At 42.9% G+C, this 18,103-nt stretch overlaps 1 protein-coding gene across 4 annotated transcripts in view; it reads right to left on the reverse strand.

The window, feature by feature from the left end:
* The window catches only part of TP53BP1 (tumor protein p53 binding protein 1), a 117,920-nt gene that overhangs the window by 8,286 nt on the left and 91,531 nt on the right, over positions 1-18,103 (reverse strand). For 3 of the 4 annotated variants that reach the window (XM_025390759.1, XM_025390757.1, XM_025390760.1), the window contains 7 exons: positions 16,610-16,762; positions 10,519-10,790; positions 9,689-9,838; positions 8,960-9,390; positions 4,885-5,076; positions 4,250-4,465; positions 1,782-1,997 (listed from right to left, as the gene is read on the reverse strand). In XM_025390759.1, coding sequence (XP_025246544.1) covers positions 1,782-1,997; positions 4,250-4,465; positions 4,885-5,076; positions 8,960-9,390; positions 9,689-9,838; positions 10,519-10,790; positions 16,610-16,762 — 1,630 coding nt within the window. The remainder of the gene's footprint in view (positions 1-1,781; positions 1,998-4,249; positions 4,466-4,884; positions 5,077-8,959; positions 9,391-9,688; positions 9,839-10,518; positions 10,791-16,609; positions 16,763-18,103) is intronic. The other variant, XM_025390758.1, reaches the window with a different exon arrangement.

Below are 18,103 nucleotides of genomic sequence, written 5' to 3' on the forward strand. Positions count from 1 at the left end.
ACGAGATTAGGTACCAAACTCATTAATAAATACATCTCCTAAGATGGATTTAAATATTTTACTGAGCTTCTGTTATAAGCTGGTGTCTAAGAATTCCCATTTATCTGTAACACCTACCAAACAGTTTCTTAAAAACTATAATTCTGCAGAGGATTGTTTTAGTAGTAGATGTCTTCCTCCTTCTTGAGATTGAGAAACCCCTAAGCATTCTCATACACTGAAAATATCAAGGATTCTGGTACTGTTGGGCGCCAACATAAAGACACATTCACCATAACCACACTTTCTATCAGAAACCTGGAGATCCCTTCAAAAACACTGTCCAAATGCTTCATTTTATTTTTATGAGTGGAGTTTATTACATCTCACATAGGCACACACATTTTAATGAAACTGGACAGCCTGCATCTCATACCAGTCAGCTTTCTTGACTATGCTGAACCAAGCAACAGACAAAACATCTATAGAGCTGCCTTGTGAAGTCCTGGTTTCGAGTCCAGCAATATTGTATAAGGGGGGGGAAAAAAAAAAACCATGACCATGACCACTGTTTTAATGCCATGACATGCCTCTATGCAGAATCCTCAAAAGACTCCTAATTAGTCCTGTCCAGGAAACTCTTCAAATACCTTATTCCCACTGTGCCTATCTGACAGTTTGACAAGCTAGCTGTTGCACACACACAACCTTGAAATCCCACCACACCACATCTACTCACTCCCACAGCCCAACTCTCCCACACCAGAGCCTGTCTACTCAACAACTCTCTGTGCACCTTCCTAATAGCATACACCTGAATTGCAACTCCCTGATCATCCTTTCCATGTCCTTGTACATATCTACACATGGCTGCAGGCAGTGAGATACAGTTTTGGTTAATTAGGAAAGAGTCATCCACGTACCTGAAATGCCAACCCTCACAGATCTCCAGCGGTGCTATTTTATGATAACCATGTTGCCTAATTCAATTCCCTCTTGCAAGACAACATTAGTCAGAACTCTAACTTGTATAACATCATTCCATCTGGACCTTTAGCCTTGACAGACACATTTAGATACTACTGTCAGTCACTTATTTATAGTGTATACATTTATGTCTGCTCATTCCCTCTCCTAGATCACACATTTTTCAGACTTCTCCCCACTGCAGCCTTCACTCAAAAACAGACAACACAGAAATAAATGCAATGTACAGATTTAATTTAAGGTTAAAGAGAGGTACAAGAGTTGAAAAGGCCTGGAAGCTGTTTCTTTGCAATCACCCTGAGGAACCGGGCACCCCAAAGTCCCAGTCTCAGACCTCAGGAGAATGAACCTTACCCTCCACGTGGGTTTGCTCTAGCAGATGCCCAAAGAACACAAATGGGGAAAATGGCAGGGCATTCAGACCCGATTGACTTGGATGGCTGCAGTAGGCTAAAATGACAGAGCTCTAGTCCCAAATTTGTCACTATTGTGGACAAAAAAAACACAAAAAAAACCAAAAAGTTATTTAACCTTTAACCTCTCCAAACTTGTTTCCTCATCCATAAAACAGATAAGATCTATCTCCCATCTGCCTCACAGGATTGTTTTCAGGAACCACTCACTGAGAGGAATTTTGTGAAAACAGTCTATAAACTGTTAAAAAGCAGGATACAGAATAATTTCTATGACCAAGATCCCAGCTGCTACTTGCCTTGCCTCCTCTACATACAGCAGGGGGACCACCAGCTCATAAGTGACTGGAAAAGAAAGAAGTGCCTATATGTCAGAGCTCCCAGGGCTTCCTAAGGCCTTACCCTCTTCTTCCTCACTGCTTCCTGTAGGACCATCTGACAGTTTGGAGCGGCTGGCCAACTTGTCACTGGTTGTGGCCATGGTAAGGAGGAATGCATAGCCCAGAAACAAGGTCTTGTTCAGAGGCAAAGGTCCTCTCTGCTCTTCCAGGGCAGAGGGTTCACCGGTGTTGTCTCCACTCTCACAGGGGCTCACAAACTCTCCTGCCCCCACTGCACCTGGGAAGGACAGGGGGCACAGTTACTAGGGGGATATACACCATTGCCTTGGCAAAAGCCTTAGCACCAAAAAGCCCCAGCACCAAGCATGACCTGATGGGTAGGCAACGTCCTGATGAACTTATCTGAGCCAGAAACCAAAGACCATTCCAATGGCCAACCATTCTAAATGACCAACAGCCTAGGATGAAATTTACAACAAACAAATTTACATATTTAAATTTTACAGAGTCATAATGTATACAGTGTTTTCATAAATGAAAATTAACCAAGTATTGTTTTCATATAGCCACACCAAATACTTATGAGGTCATCTGAAGGAAGAGGTGGTTCTAATACAAAGAAATAGTAGTTGAGAGTGAAAAATGTTTGGAAATCTTCAGCCCACTTTCTCTGTCCCGTGCTCTGATTTCCCCCAGGGTATGAGATATTTTGAAGCAGCCTTTGGAAAAAAAAAAAAAACCCAACACTTTTTTATTACCAAGAAATGCCCCTTGTAGATAGACCGTCCCACCCCATCGCTGACCTTCACCAGAATGGTGCAGAGAATACTTGGTAATAAAGTGTTTTTACACATAGATGGTGCCACATCAAAATAGCCTGCCTCAACTGAATTAGTTTTCAACACCTGGGTAAGTAAGTGAACCAGCCAGCCAGAACACCCATGCCAAGAGTGCCCCAATAAGTCCTTGAGAAAAAAAACAGATACCTGACCTGGAGAAGCTGAATCGTAGGTTCATTAGGAGGCTAAGATGACAGACAGGTCATGCATGCCTCCCTAAAATAAAACCAGGAGCAAGAAAACAGTCTCAGAGGCAATATGATGTTATATGAACGAGGCTGGAATTAGAAGTGAAGACCAACAAAGTTTGAATCCTGACTGACTTTGTCATCTTGGGAAAGTTAGCCAACTTTTCTGTGCCTCAGAGTCTTCAACTGGAAAACTCATTCTAGCACCTATACTTCATAGGGATTATATGTGAAGTAGTATGTGTGAAGCACTGAGCGCTATGCCTCATACAGTAAATATTCAGTAAAGATTATTGTTATTGTTTTTAAATACCTGAAACACAGCAGCAGTTGGGTAGATAAGGAGATGACACAATTCAAATACTTAGGAAATAAAAGAGCTCTGGTGCCAGGACAATGTAACAATCAATGGAGTTTCATCAGTTTGCTAGCCTGAGAAAGTTCCAAGGGAATGGACTGATTTTACCTCTGTAATCTCCTGAACCCATAGCAGCTGGGCCTGGGTCACAGTCGGGACTCAATGAACAACAGATGAAATGAACTCCTTTCTTATTGAATGCTAGGGACTGGAAAGTGGTTGTTTCGGGGATAATGGGAAGAAGGAAGAGCACATTGAGATATGATCTTTTTTCTTTTTGAGATGGAGTCTCACTCTGTCACCTAGGATGGAGAGCCGTGGCATGATCTCGGCCCACTGCAACCTCCACCTCCCAGGTTCAAGTGATTCTACTGCCTTAGCCTCCTGAGTAGCTGGGATTACAGGCATGTGCCACCACGCCCAGCTAATTTTTTTTGTATTTTTAGCAGAGACAGGGTTTTGCCATGTTAGCCAGGCTGGTCTTGAACTCCTGACCTCAAGTGATCCCCCAACCTTGGCCTCCCAAAGTGCTGGGACTACAGGCGGGAGCCACCGCGCCCAGCCATGACCTTTCAATAGGAAATCTGAGAAAGCTAGAGGGCCCAAGTACAAGAGAGAGGAGAGCAGAATTTCCAGGAAGATGGTGGTGCAGGCAAAGAGAAATTACACCTATTTTGAATCTGCTTACATTTCAATACTTCTCCTTTCCCTCCTAGAACCCATATAGTAGTCAAAGAATGGTGTGATCAAGTCCTGGTTTTGTTTTTTTTTTCTGGAGACAGAGTTTCACTCCTGTTGCCCAGGCTGGAGTGCAATGGTGCAATTTCGGCTCACTGCAACCTCCACCTTCCTGAGTTCAAGCGATTCTCCTACCTCAGCCTCCCCAGTAGCTGGGATTACAGGCACCCACCACCACACTCGGCTAATTCTGGCCTTCCTATCTATCCGCACTAGAGTCTGCAGAGGATGGGGGAGGAGGGATACAGTGAGCTATCCCTGAATATCACCTGTGGGCTTGGGCAGGACCCCAACTTTATAACAGGACAGAAGGGCCACTGCCACATATTAAGCTCCGTTTTTCCAGAAGCTGGCCCTGCATTCTGCCATGGTATGAAGGAAGAATGAGGCAAAAAGGAGCACTTACCAGGTTTTACAGTGGCAGACTTGCGACCTCGCTTGGCAGGGGACCGTTCCTCTTCAGAAGTGATAAGTTTTCTTTTGCCTGAGAGAACTCCCATGGAGGCACGAGGACTTTCTGTGATCTTTCGGGTAGGGGTTGTGCTGCTGCTACTGGAGGCAGTAGGGGTGGCTGGGGAGCTGACGTTACTGCGCCGTTTCCGCTTCCCTTCCACCAAATTGTCTATGGCAGGATAAGCCAAAGGTTGGTCAAATTCTATGGTATGAGGTCCTGAACTCCAAGAAGCTGGGCAGACCCTGATTCAGCTACCACAGTGTTCCTTCCCCCACTTCCCACAAGGCCAAGCAGCTTCTTTTTAAGGCCATAATATTTTTTGATCTAGTCTTTGCCATGACTGAAATGTGTTTAGTCCCCTATAGAACTGAGGAGGCCGGAAAAACCCTAAGGACTTTCTGTTCGGTACTAAGAAGGAAACAGATAAGGCAGTAGCTCTAGAAAATGACAGCTCATCACCATCTGATAAGCCACATACAGGAATAATAAAAGTTAGGGAAACATTACTGACAGGTTCAGAAACTCCCCCTCCCACTGTAAGCAGAACAGAAGCCCAAAAGCAGCTGTTCAGGAAGCAAAGGTCTTACCTAAGCTGATATCTGCTGCCTTTGTGAGAGGTGTTACTGCCTCATAGGGGCCAAGCCCATACTGCTCTCTCAGTCTGTTTCCTTGCTCCAAGGACAGGATGACAGCCATTCGCTTATACCACTTTCTTTGGCCTTCTTTTTCAATGCTGTAGTACAGTTCCCCAGACTCCTTCCTATGTCCTTTCACCACTCCTGGGGGGCAGAAAGCATAAAAGCAGCTTGCTGTTGTCTTAGGCTCCTCAGCACCCTCTCACAAGGGCTCTGCAAAGCAGGTCTGAGTCAGGGAATTGAGAGATCCAACAGTGGACTGAAGTTAGCACTTAACAAAATTCCACTTGTCAATCCCAATCAGTAACACTTAGGATATATGTAGCTACTACACTGGGATTAGGACAAGGAAAGTTTCTTGACAGAAGGTATCCTTTAGTTATAAAATAAAACTTCCCAAAGACAGCCATTATGGATTGCCGGTGGTTCAAATGATTTCCATGAAGTGAAATGGCATGTGGTTTCCTAACAATTCCATTACAACTTCTAAACCTTTCCTTCTTGGTTCCCTGGGAGGCTGAGTGGTAAGTCTTGAGTGAAGCTGTAGGTGAAAAATGACATCATTCTAAGAGAGACAGCATGTGTGCGTGTTTTGTCTGTGTGTGTAGCAAAATTAGAGATAGAGAGCAAAGAAAGGAAGAAACAGATCCTGCCTCTCCTACCTAATCTTCCTCTCTATTATCTACTTTCCTGCTCTGATTCAAAACCTGACGATAAGGCCTTTATGTTAGAAGGAACAAAATGTGGGATGTAAAAGGAAACTAAGCTAGAATTCAGGAGACCTGAGCTTAGGCCAATTCTGCTGCCACCAAGCTGTGTGATCTTGGATAGGACCCATTACTAATCCTGTGAAAAAGAACACTTCTTCCTATAAATGAATAAACAATTTACAACACACACACATACTACAGCTATAGATACACACACACACACACACCCACACACACATAAACAAAAACAAGGCAGTACTACGAATATTTTTTCATTCCTATACGGAAACGTCCAATTTCTTCTCACCCATTAGCCTATGCTTGAATGACGAGCTAAAAGAAACCCAGAGCCTACCCCACCCAAGGAAAATAATACAGAGAAAGCAAGCCTTGGTTCTCTATCTATCCTGTGGAATCACTCCCTTTTCCCTTACTTGTTCATCTACTCGCTTAAATCTCTATCCCCAAACTAAGTCACAAAGTCTCCCTCAAAAACACAAAGAAGCCCAAGGCCAACAATATACTTCACACTAATGAAGAGTTACTAGAACTAGAAGCAGTCTAGTGTTGACATTAGTAAACAGCCTCAAGAAATGGGACACAGAATTCCCACACCTTGACGCCACAGTTCACTCTTGTTACAGAACTTTGTCTTTAAAAGGCCAAATATGAACCCCTCAGAGTAGCTCTACACCTAAAAGAAGAAGGAATGCATTTGATACAATGAGTCACAGTAAAAGACCCCAATCCATGTGCTACTCCCAACTGATCCCATATATAGCTAACAGTGTTATCCAGAACTAGAAGGTGAAGTGGCCCATTTAATAATGAACAAAGGGGCAAACAACAATTACTCAGAGGATTCCAAATACAAGAGAAGCCGGATGGACTCCAATAGAAAGCCATTTTTCCGGCCGGGATCAGTGGCTCACTACTATAATCCCAGCACTTTGGGAGGCTGAGGCGGGTGGATCGCTTGAGGTCAGGAGTTCAAGACCAGCCTGACCAACATGATGAAACCCCTTCTCTACTAAAAATACAAAAATTAACCAGGTGTTGTGTCAGGCACCTGTAATCGCAGCTACTTGGGAGGCTGAATCACTTGTACCCCAGAGGCAGAGGTTGCAGTGAGCCGAGATCGTGCCATTGCACTCCAGCCTGGGGCATAAGAGCAAGGCTCTGTTTGAAAAAAAAAAAAAAAAAGCCATTTTTTGGCCGGGCATGGTGGCTTATATCTGTAATCCCAGCACTTTGGGAGGCTGAGGCAGGCAGTTAAGTTGAGGTTGGGAGTTCAAGACCAGCCTGGCCAGTGTGGCAAAACCCCATCTCTACTAAAAACACACAAAAAAGTAGCCAGGTGGTGCTACTTTTACGTACCACCAGGTGGTGGTGCGTGCCTGTAATCCCAGCTACTCGGGAGGCTGAGGCACAAGAATCACTTGAACCCGGGAGGCAGAGGTTGCGGTGAGCCGAGATCACGCCACTGCACTCCAGCCTAGGAGGCAGGGTGAAACTGTGTCTCAAAAAAAAAAAAAAAAAAAAGAAAGCCATTTTTCCCCATTATATCCCAATCCGTGTTCAAAAAGTCCTCAGAAAGATGTTTTTAAATGACAAATTCAACACAAATAGGTATCTTCAAATTATTTTAGAAAGGAGACAATATATTGAAAGAACTAGCACATGAAGCAATAACAACAAGCATAAACCTCTCACTATCACCAATATTACCCACTTCAAAAATAAAAAGGCACCGTTCTTCAAACCAGAGAATAAGTGGTAGATGTGCAGGCATACAGACACAGCACTAAAAACTTCTCCCTAAGCAAAAGTATCTCAATATATCAGCCATACTCACCTGCTGGGCTCCAATCAAAGCAGGTAGTTAAGCTTTAAAAAAGAAGAGAGTATGGAAAGGGAAAAACACTAACTTTAAAGTGGAGAAGACCAGGTGCGGTGGCTCACGCCTGCAAGCCCAGCACTTTGGGAGGCCAAGGCAGGTAGATCACCTGAGCTCAGGAGTTCGAGACCAGCCTGGCCAATATGGCAAAACCAAACCCTGTCTCTACTAAAAATACAAAAATTAGCCAGGTGTGGTGGGGCACACCTGTAATCCTAGCTACTCGGGAGACTGAGGCAGGAGAATCACTTGTACCCAGAAGTTAGAGGTCGCAGTGAGCCAAGATTGCGCTACTGCACTCTAGCCTGGGCAACAGAGTGAGTGAGACTGTCTCAAAAAAAGTAGAGAAATCTGGCAAATACAACTTTAACCAATGATGAAGATTAACATCATCGGTGATGTCTGTCATGTGGATACATCATCATTATCACAAACCTTCCCAGTTCCTGATAACATGAGAAGGGCATTTCACCTCTATGGCATCTTTTTTTTTAAGAGACAGGGTCTCACTCTGTTTCCCAGGCTGGAGTGCAGTGTCATGATCATAGCTCACTGTGGACTCAAACTCCTGAGCTTAAGCAATCCGCCTGCCTCATCCTACTGAGTAGCTAGGACTACAAGCATGTGCCACCATGCCCAGCTAATTTATGTTCCTTTTTTTTTTTTTTTTTTTTTTTTTAGAGACAGGGTCTCACTATGTTTCAGGCTGGTCTCAAACTCCTGGCCTCAAGTGATCCCCCTGCTTTGGCCTCCCAAAGTGCTGGAATTACAGGCACGAGCTACCAGACCCAACCATCTATGTGGCATTCTTTTTAAAATATCCCATAACTCCAGTCTAATGAGAAAATATGAGACAAACCCAAATTGAGGGACATTCTACAAAATACCTGACCAGGACTCCCCAAAACTGTCATGAAAAACAAAAAGGTCATGAAAAACAAAAGACTGAGAAATTGCCACAAATCAGAGCAGACCAAAGGATATATAATGACTAAATGCAATGTTGGATGCTGAAGAGAAAAAGAACATTATGGAAAAGCTAGTGAAATCCAAATAAAGTCTAAAGTTTTGTTAACAGTAATAAACCAAGGCTGGATTTTTAGTTTTGACAAATGTCCCATGCTAACACCAGATGTCAACAATAGGGAAAGCTGGATGAGGGTTATACGGGAACTCTACTAGCAGTACTCTGTACTTCGCAAATTTTCTGTAAATCATCTAAAATATTCCAAAATAAGTTTATTCAAAAACAAATGAACAAACTTCTGTCAGTGGCAAGAGTAACCAATTTTGTAGGAATGAAATTTATGACTTTAGAGACCCCAGAAAAGAACCAAGTAATGTCTTGGTAATTACTAACATAACAGAGTATTGCCCCAAGGCACAAAAAAATCTCTACAAACTCTGCTTCTTTCATTACCTGCACTGAAATACTCATCCTCCGAGAGGGCCGTCACTTCAGTGTCCAGCGGAATGGGGTCACATAATAGAATGTCTTTGCCCAACACATCACATTCGTACCCATCATCAAAGAGCAATTTGTACTTCCCAGCTCCGACATCTCGCGTGATTTTCCCAGAGTAAAAGTAGCCATTGGATGACCACTTGGCTACAACACGGAGCCCTACAAAGCTGTTCCCTGGAGAGGAGGCATCTAAGCCATCAGAAGGGCCAGCAGCAGCCTGGAAAGGAATTTCTGGAGAGTCGCTACGACGCAAAGCACCAGCACCCACATCTGTTCGTCTGGTGGAGTCTGGCACTCGGGGCACGACACGGCTGAAGGATTTATCATCTGGTGACAAGTTAGGTGAAATGTCCTCTATGCCCAAGGGGCCAGGCACAGCTGTTTCTCTAAAGAGAGATAAGGGATAGGAGAAGCCAGTGAGAACAAGAACACAGAAGTACATATCTACCAATTTTCCCACTCCTTCGTCCATGGGTCTCCTCAGCCCATTCTTTGAAAACCCCATCACAGGCACGAGCCTGGTCTCTCTGTGGCCTCGCTCTGATCCCTACCCACTCCCCAGTCACTATGGGCCCCTCTTCTCCCTCCTGATACCCCACAAACTCTCTACTCCCCTCTCTTCTCTCTATTCCCTTTTTTTCTGAACAAGTAATAGACTAAGTATATCTCACACTACCCAGGTACCTGGTTCCAGTGGTCCGAGAAGGTGGGCGGCCCCTTCGCCCGCGCCCACGAGGCGTGACTGGAGCCTTCCCTCCCTGTCTGATGCCAAGGCCTGCATCACCATCCTCCTCACACACTGGCGTCCCTGTCTGACTGACCCCTTTTCTAGGACTAGAGAATGAAGACAAGTTAGTCTGATAGCACCTGCTACTGAATCTTTTCTTCACAAAGTCTCCCCGTGGCCCTCAGACTACATGACAGGCCTACATGTGCTGAGCCTTCGGGGCAGCAGGAAGCTGGTTCACACACCCACCACCAAATCTCATCCAGGGAGTGGGGAGCGTGGGATAACAAGTAAAGGACATTCTCCTTCATGTAAGTCTATTCCCTCTGACAAAGCTTCCTACTGCTGCTGCAAAAACAGCACACCCCATTTCTGCTATGCCTTCTCCTCTACTTTAGGCTCTGGACACCTGCAAAGAATAACAAAAAGCTAGGGGATATATTAAGTTGGGGCTATTATCCCAAACTTCCTGTACTCCCAGCTAAATCACAAAAAGGCTGTGGTAGGAGCATGTGCCCACCAGATGATAAATTCCCGAAAGTCCCCTCCCCTGTTACCTACATTTTCTCAGGGGCTGCTTTGCCACTGAAATCTACCTGCCACAAGGCTCCACCCTACTTCCCATGCAAACCCAAAACAGGAAGAGGGCCAACAGTGAGGAGGGGAAGTTGATTTATCTTTAATGGAGGATGGGGGATTTCCCATTACTCCCCTTTTCCTGTGATATTAAAATGTCAGCAACCCTGCCCCTGCTGTGGTTCTCTCTCTCTGGAGACCCTGTCTGCACCTCAGTTTTCCTGGGCCTCCTCGGGAGCTGGGTAAGGCAAAATCTGCGGGTTCTGTCCCGCTGGTTTTCCCTTTGAGTGGTCCGGCTCCTTTCCCTGAGCTGCCACTGCTGTGCATAGCTGAGAGACTTGTCCCACTTGATGTGCGGTGTAAGCTGGATGCCTTGGAGGAGAAGGAGCTGATATCCCCCAGGTCACCTGAGGAGCCCCCAGTCTGTGAAGGGGAAACTTCAGTTTCACACTCCTGACACTCTACAATTGGCTCTTCAGTCTCCTGCAAGGAAAAAATAGATACAGAAGATAAAAGATGCCATAATAACACAATGCTAATATGATGGTTGGAAAATCCTACAGATGGCACAAAGTAATTCAAAAAGGTGAGAATCAGGAGGAGACGTTCTGGAATAATGGGAATGTTCTGTATCTGTTTTGAGCAGTGGTTACATAAAATTTTCAAAAGCCACTGAACGTTTAGGATCTGTTCTTTTTTTTTCTTTTTTTTTCTCCCCCAGGTGATTCTGAGAAGAATTGTTCATTCTAATGGAACTATATTGTATCTCAATAAAATATAAAGATGGTACTATGTTGGTAAGAAAGGGTTTATCTTTTTATTGGATAAGTTCACAACCTCTGGCTACCAGCAAGCATTCTAACCGAGAAGACGGAGGTAAATTCTTATCTTAGAGAAGACAGGCAAGGAGATAGGCAGGTGAGAAGAGAACACGAGTGGTCCGGAGCCCTTCTAGGTACTTCATTAACAGTGGACAGCATTACATGTTTTGACATTAGTTATTTCCCATTACCTTTCAATAACTGATCAAGGCAATAGAAAAGTATATGCAAAAATAGGCTAAAAGGGGTCAGGTGTGGTGGCTCACACCTGTAATCCTAGCACTTTGGGAGGCCACGGCGGAAGGATTGCTTGAGTCCAGGTGTTTGAGACCACCCTAGGCAACCGGTCTCCATATGAAAATAAAACTATTAGCCAGGTGTGGGAGTGCACACCTGTAGTCCCAGCTACTCGGAAGTCTGAGGTGGGAGGATCGTTTAAGCTTGGAAGTCAAGGCTGCAGTGAGCCGGGATCATGCCACTGCACTCCAGCCTAGGCGATAGCATGAGACCCTGTCTCAAAAAAAAAAAAAAAAAGAAAAAAAAGGCTAAAATAGTATTACCATTTGGAAAAATGAAGGACAAAAAGGTTGTAAGTATCTACAGATTACAAGAGGGTCAAACTGGCTTTATCTCAGATGCCTACTTTGATGAATTGGTAGTAGTTGCCTGGTGCTCAGTTTTAAGAAGTCTTCTGGAGGCTAAATCCCAGACTTAGTGGGAAAAGATTCTAAGACCAATCACCAGTGTCCACCATGGGCACAGCACAGAGAAATTATAGCATGAGTATGACACATCTGCCTTCCTAGTCTAGAGTGTTTACGCAATATTATGTTAATTGCCAGAGGGGATATGGAAACGGATAAGATAGATCCTTCCCTCATAGAGTTTAGAATTCCTTTTGGGAGGCCAGGCACGGTGGCTCACGCCTGTAATCCAGGCATTTTGGGAGGCAGAGGCAGGTGGATCACCTGAGGTCAGGAGTTCAAGACCAGTCTGGCCATCATGGTGAAACCCCATCTCTACTAAAACAACACAAAAAAAATAGCCGGGCATGTTGGTACACTCCTGTAGTCCCCAGGTACTCAAAAGGCTGAGGCAGGAGAATCACTTGTGAACCTGGGAGGCAGAGCTTGCAGTGAGCAGAGATTGTGCCACTGCACTCCAGCCTGGACAACAGAGTGAGACTCCACCTCGAAAAAAAACAATCTCTATGGGGAGACAGTATATAATGACACACATACGTATATAGTTACATAATACTATAAAATGATTAAATAATTATCTCTGATCCCTCCTTCTTAGAAATCTCTCCTCCTCTAAAATCCACAGAAGCACTTTTCTCTTTCTTCTGGTCTACCTCTTTGGCTACTTCTATTTATGCTTCTCCGGGTTCCTCTTTCTCTGTGTTGCTTTAAAATCAGTATTTCCCAGGACTCTGTTTTTATTCCTTTCCTCACTCTCATATGCTTTCCCTCATCAGTCTCACCACACTCATCCTTCCTTATCTACCAAGAATACAATGACTCAGCTTATACAAATTTCTACTAAAGGCTTCCCCTTGGATTTACCACAAACACCTGAAATTCAACAGATACAAAACAATCTATGATCCTCCCTTCATTTCTCTGCCTTCAATGAATGAATCCTAGATATCCCCAGTGCATCTCACATCTCCTACAGCTCTTTCTAGCAGAGGCTGGTTTCTTTCAGGCAAACCTCCATTCAAGAATTTTGAGATGAGATACCTCCTTGCTCCCCATTGCCATTTATAGACCATTTCTATTTCCCCACCTCCTCTCCTTCAAAACCACTATTTGCCATTTTCTTAAAACTATCTTCACCCCCTCCCTAGTTGTTATCCACTAACATTCTCCAAAGCACCCTCTCTCATGCATGAAGACCTTAGCTTCATAGCCTATCTTCCCCATTTCTACTTCTGTCATCATTCTCAGTGGCCTATTTTAATTTGATATACTTCTGTTTCCACATCTGCAAAATGAGAATAATAACTGGATCTATCATAGCATAGTTGTTTAAGGATTAAGTAAGTTAATTCACTAACGTGCTTAGAATAATGCTTGGCACATAGTATGTGCTCAATAAATGCTAGTCACTATCATTATTTAAGTATGGTAGTGCTTCCCAAACTATCTTCCATAGGGAAAAAACAGGTATTGCTTTAAAAAATAAGTTTGGGAAGTGCTGGGTTAAACAGAATAAAATAGGTATCCTTACTAGAGGACTTCTTAGAACTTTTAATATGGTAATACGTGATTTTTCATGTTAGTGGGGACAGGGATTAATGGCATGCTATGGTTTGAACGTTTGCCCCTACAAAACACATGCTGAAATTTAATACCCAATGTAACAGTATCAAGAAGTAGGAACTTTAAGAGATGATTGAGTCATAAGGGCTCTGCCCTCATGAATGGATTAGTCCATTCATGGATTAACGGAATTATGAGCTAATGGACTAATGAGTTATCACAGGAGTGGATTAGTTATCACGAGAGTGAGTCTGTTACAAAAACTAATTTGGTTCTCTTTTGTAAGGCCCCTGGCAATGTGATACCCTGTGATGCCTCGGGACTCTTCAGAGTCCCCTCCAACAAGAAGGCCCTCGCCAGATGTAACCCCTTGACCTTGGACTTCCCAGCCTCCTAGACCATAAGAAATATATTTCTTTTATTTATCAATTACCCAGTCTCAGGTGTTTAATAGCAACAGAAGACAGACTAAGAGAGTGTTCTGTGTTTCTCCAACTTATTTATGACCATGGAATCTTTTCCTTCCATCAAACTGTCTAAGAGGCCTGCTGTTTCCAGAAATATACTTTAGAAAGCACCATATAAAATATTAAATGGGCCTAGCACCATAGCTCATGCCTGTAATCCCATCGCTTTGGGAGGCCAAGGCAGGAAGATTGCTTGAGAACAGTGTTCAAGACCAGTCTGGGCAACACAGTGAAACCTCATCTCTACAAAAGATACAAAAATTAGCAGGTGTGGTGGTGTGTGCCTATGGTCCCAGCTACTCAGGAGGCCGAGGGGGAGGCTGCCTTGAGCCAGGAGGTCAAGGCTGCAGTAAGCCGTGATTGCACCACTGCACTCCAGCCTGGGCAATCCAAACATAAAAATAAAAAATGTATTTTAAGAAATGAAGTAATGTGTTTAACACTTAATGTAGTGTACTAGGCAGAGAGTTTAATATGGACTACAACAGTTACAAAAATTTTCACGAAGGCAAACTGCTTTTCATAATTTCTCCAAAATAGTAATAACATGAAAAAAGTTCCATGAACAAAAATCTTTTTAAAACATTTTTAAAATGGAGATAAAGCAGTATTTTAAAAGAATTATTTCTGGGATTTGGTATACACAAAGAATAAAAAACAGGCCAGGCGCAGTGGCTCACGCCTATAATCCCAGCACTTTGGGAGGCCAAGGCAGATCACTTGAGATCAGGAGTTTGAGACCAGCCTGGCCAACATGGTGAAATCCCATCTCTACTACAAATACAAAAATTAGCTGTGCATGGTGGCAAACACCTATAATCCTAGCTACTCAGCAGGCTGAGGCAGGAGAATCGCTTGAACCCAGGAGACAGGGGTTCCAGAAGGCTAAGATGGGGCCACTGCACTCCAACCTGGGCAACAGAGTAAGACTCTGTGACAAAAAAAAAAAGGGAATAAAAAACAATTTCTCAATGAGTGCCTGTAAAACCGATGAAATCTGAATAATCTCTGGATAGTAAAACAAACAAACAAACAAACAATTCCTCAAACTAACATCAAATGTTATCCGACATGAAGGCCACAATAGCCCACTGAACAATAGCAATAATATATTCTATTTAATAAAACTATATACTAGAATTTAACTCTCCCTGAGTTCAACCTCCTACATGGCCAGCAGATAGAATTAAAAGAAAGTATCTGGGTAAAGGAAGAAAACAGTTGTGCCTTGCTGGGCGTGGTGGCTCACGCTGTGATCCCAGCACTTTGGGAGGCCGAGGTGGATAAGAGCACAAGGTCAGGAGTTCAAGACCAGCCTGGCCAAGATGATGAAACTCTGTCTCTACTAAAAATACAAAAATTAGCCAGGCACAGTGGCGAGTGCCTGTCATCCCAGCGAATCGGAAGGCTGAGCCAGGAGAATCGCTTGAACCCGGGAGGCAGAGGTTGCAGTGAGCTGAGATTGCACCACTGCATTCCAGCCTGGGTGACAGAGCAAGACTCTGTCTCAAAAAAAAAAAAAAAAGAAAAGAAAAGAAAAAAAGAAAATAGCTGTGCCTCTTACCAACTAATAAAATGGTTCCCAGATCTTAACATATACCAACAAAGGTCCCAGATCTTTAATTCTAGAAAATTTGTCTAACCTCTCTCATTATTAGATGTAAACAAAGTCAGCATATTTTGCCATTCAATATAACAAATAGTCACTAAATGCCAATACTGAGTTGACATTTGTAACTAGTCTATAATGAATCCCACTAAAAAACAAAGGTGCATTTCTTACCAACACGTCTATGACCACACACAGATAGTGACAAAGAACAGAATGAGTAGACATGAAAATATGTGAGAAAACACAGGTAGTTAAACACAGTGTGCTAAACTTCATTTGAGTTTCTAAGGATTTAAAATAATACATACAATCTTTATACAGGAGAGAGATTTATCAATCTCTTCTTTACAGAAAAGGAAAGCATGATGGGACTCATTAACTAACCAATGGTCAAACAGCAAACCTACGGTTGGGGAAAGCTTTAGAAAGCAGGAAGTCTAATTTCTAACCCTGTTCTTCTATCTCTGGTAATAAAAAGATGAAGAAAAACAAAGTGTTGCACAGGAAAGGGGGAGGGGGTAGAGAGTCAAGAGGCGGGCGGATCACAAGGTCAGGAGATCGAGACCACAGTGAAACCCCGTCTCTACTAAAAATACAAAAAATTAGCCGGGCGCGGTGGCGGGCACCTGTAGTCCCAGCTACTTGGGAGGCTGAGGCAGGAGAATGGCAGGAACCCGGGAGGCGGAGCTTGCAGTGAGCAGAGATCGCGCCACTGCACTCCAGCCAGGGGGACAGAGCGAGACTCTGTCGCAAAAAAAAAAAAAAAAGAAATGTGGGGTCGGGGACAATGGCTCATACCTCTAATCCCAGCACTTTGGGAGGCCAAAGAAGGAGGATCACTTAAGCCTAGGAGCTCAAGAAGAGTCTGGGAAACACAGTGGGACCTCGTCCCTCCAAAAAATAAACAAAATTAGCCAGGCTTGGTGGTTCATGCCTGTAGAACCAACTACACAGGAGGCTGAGGCAGGAGGATCACTTGAGCCTGGGAGGCAGAGGCTGCAGTGAAACAAAATCATGCCGCTGCAGTGAAACAAAATCATGCCACTGCATTCCAGCATAGGTGACAAAGTGAGACCCTGTCTCAAAAAAAAAAAAAAAAAAAGAAATTTGCCACACAGACTCGAGTATATATTACCTCAGTTACTTTTCTTTCTACTTCTGTTCCATCCACATAATACACATCTGTAATGACACGAGTGACAAGTGTGCGTACTTCCCGGATTGTTCTCATGTGACGATGTAAGACATGGCCATGTGGAGGCTGAGGCATATCAAACTCTTCTTCTCCCTGTGACAGAAGATACAGAACATGAGCACAGGTCTCACTGCAAGCTGTCAAAATCACAAATCTTATGCTTCATGATGAGAACTGTTTAGAGGTTCCATGAATCTAGTGTGACAGAATCTTCCAACTGTTTTGTTTTATCCACCTATAGATAAGACCAGGGATGGATCAGTTGTATAGCCAGAGGCTAAGAGAAGTTTGTATGAGCATGACCTAAAATGACCTCTTTTTGTCGAAATCAAAATCATTACACCTAGTACTTATATCTATGGACATTCAGGTGAACCTTTGACACCTAAAAGTTCATTATTTTTAAACCATATTTCTTCTAATTCTGATGCTACCTTGCAAATCAGTAAACAAGCTAACATTTAAATCAACAGCTCTTTAGATAAAAGGAATGCACTCTTTAATCTTTTACATAAAACCAGAATGATGTATCTGTTAATCTCAGTTTATGTGTTTTCCCTGTGTTAAAGTGAAAACCACAGTTCATTACCTAAAACAATGTACACTGATCTCTCCTAGAATTAAATATAAAATATTTCATCTATTCCAAAGAACAGATTATGACTAAAGAGTTGAGCTAGTGTCCAGAAATGGAAAAATTAGCAAATTAAGATTTTATATCTAGTTCTACTACAAGAATAATGTAGGGCTAAATAAGACCCTACATTTTTATGATAACTATATTAAATAGTAATACTTAGGCGGACTGAGCTTTTCATTCAAAAAACATTAGGCAAATATTTATCAAACAACTTAAGGGTGCCAGGTACTATACTAGACAAATAACTGCTGGAAAATTCAGGACAGGTAAAATTCATTCAACACTTCTGAAAAAATTCAAAGGCATTATTTCTTATTTACAAAAACAAAAAACTAATAACTACTGCTATTCAAGAGAATAACTGAGTTAACTTATATAGTATCCAGCTTCATTATTTCTTGTTCATAATTTTCTATTTACAGACAGCCCGAGTTCATACTTTACTCAGATCTGGATAATTTTTAGAGGATAACTTCTTAGCAAATTAGATCTTAAAGCCCTATTTACCACCTCTAATCATTAGTTAGTTTGAGACTTTCGGCCTTTATTATCTGGGACCTGCCTGTGGCTAAGAAAAAGTGCTAGAATTTCAGTCCTGTATTTCTGAAAAAATACATGTTTTCTAATAACAACTGTATCACATTTTTTCACATCTTTATCCTCCCTCCTACACCCCACTGGCTCTGTAATTCTGAAGAGAAATTGCACACTTTTGCCTCTCACCTTATCTCCCCTCAGGTAGGCTGATTTTACTTTCAGCATTCAGTATCAAAGTAGCCAAGTCTTTAAAAAGA

This window comes from Theropithecus gelada, chromosome 7a (genome assembly GCF_003255815.1).
Source record: "Theropithecus gelada isolate Dixy chromosome 7a, Tgel_1.0, whole genome shotgun sequence".
NCBI classification, from domain to species: Eukaryota; Metazoa; Chordata; class Mammalia; order Primates; family Cercopithecidae; genus Theropithecus; species Theropithecus gelada.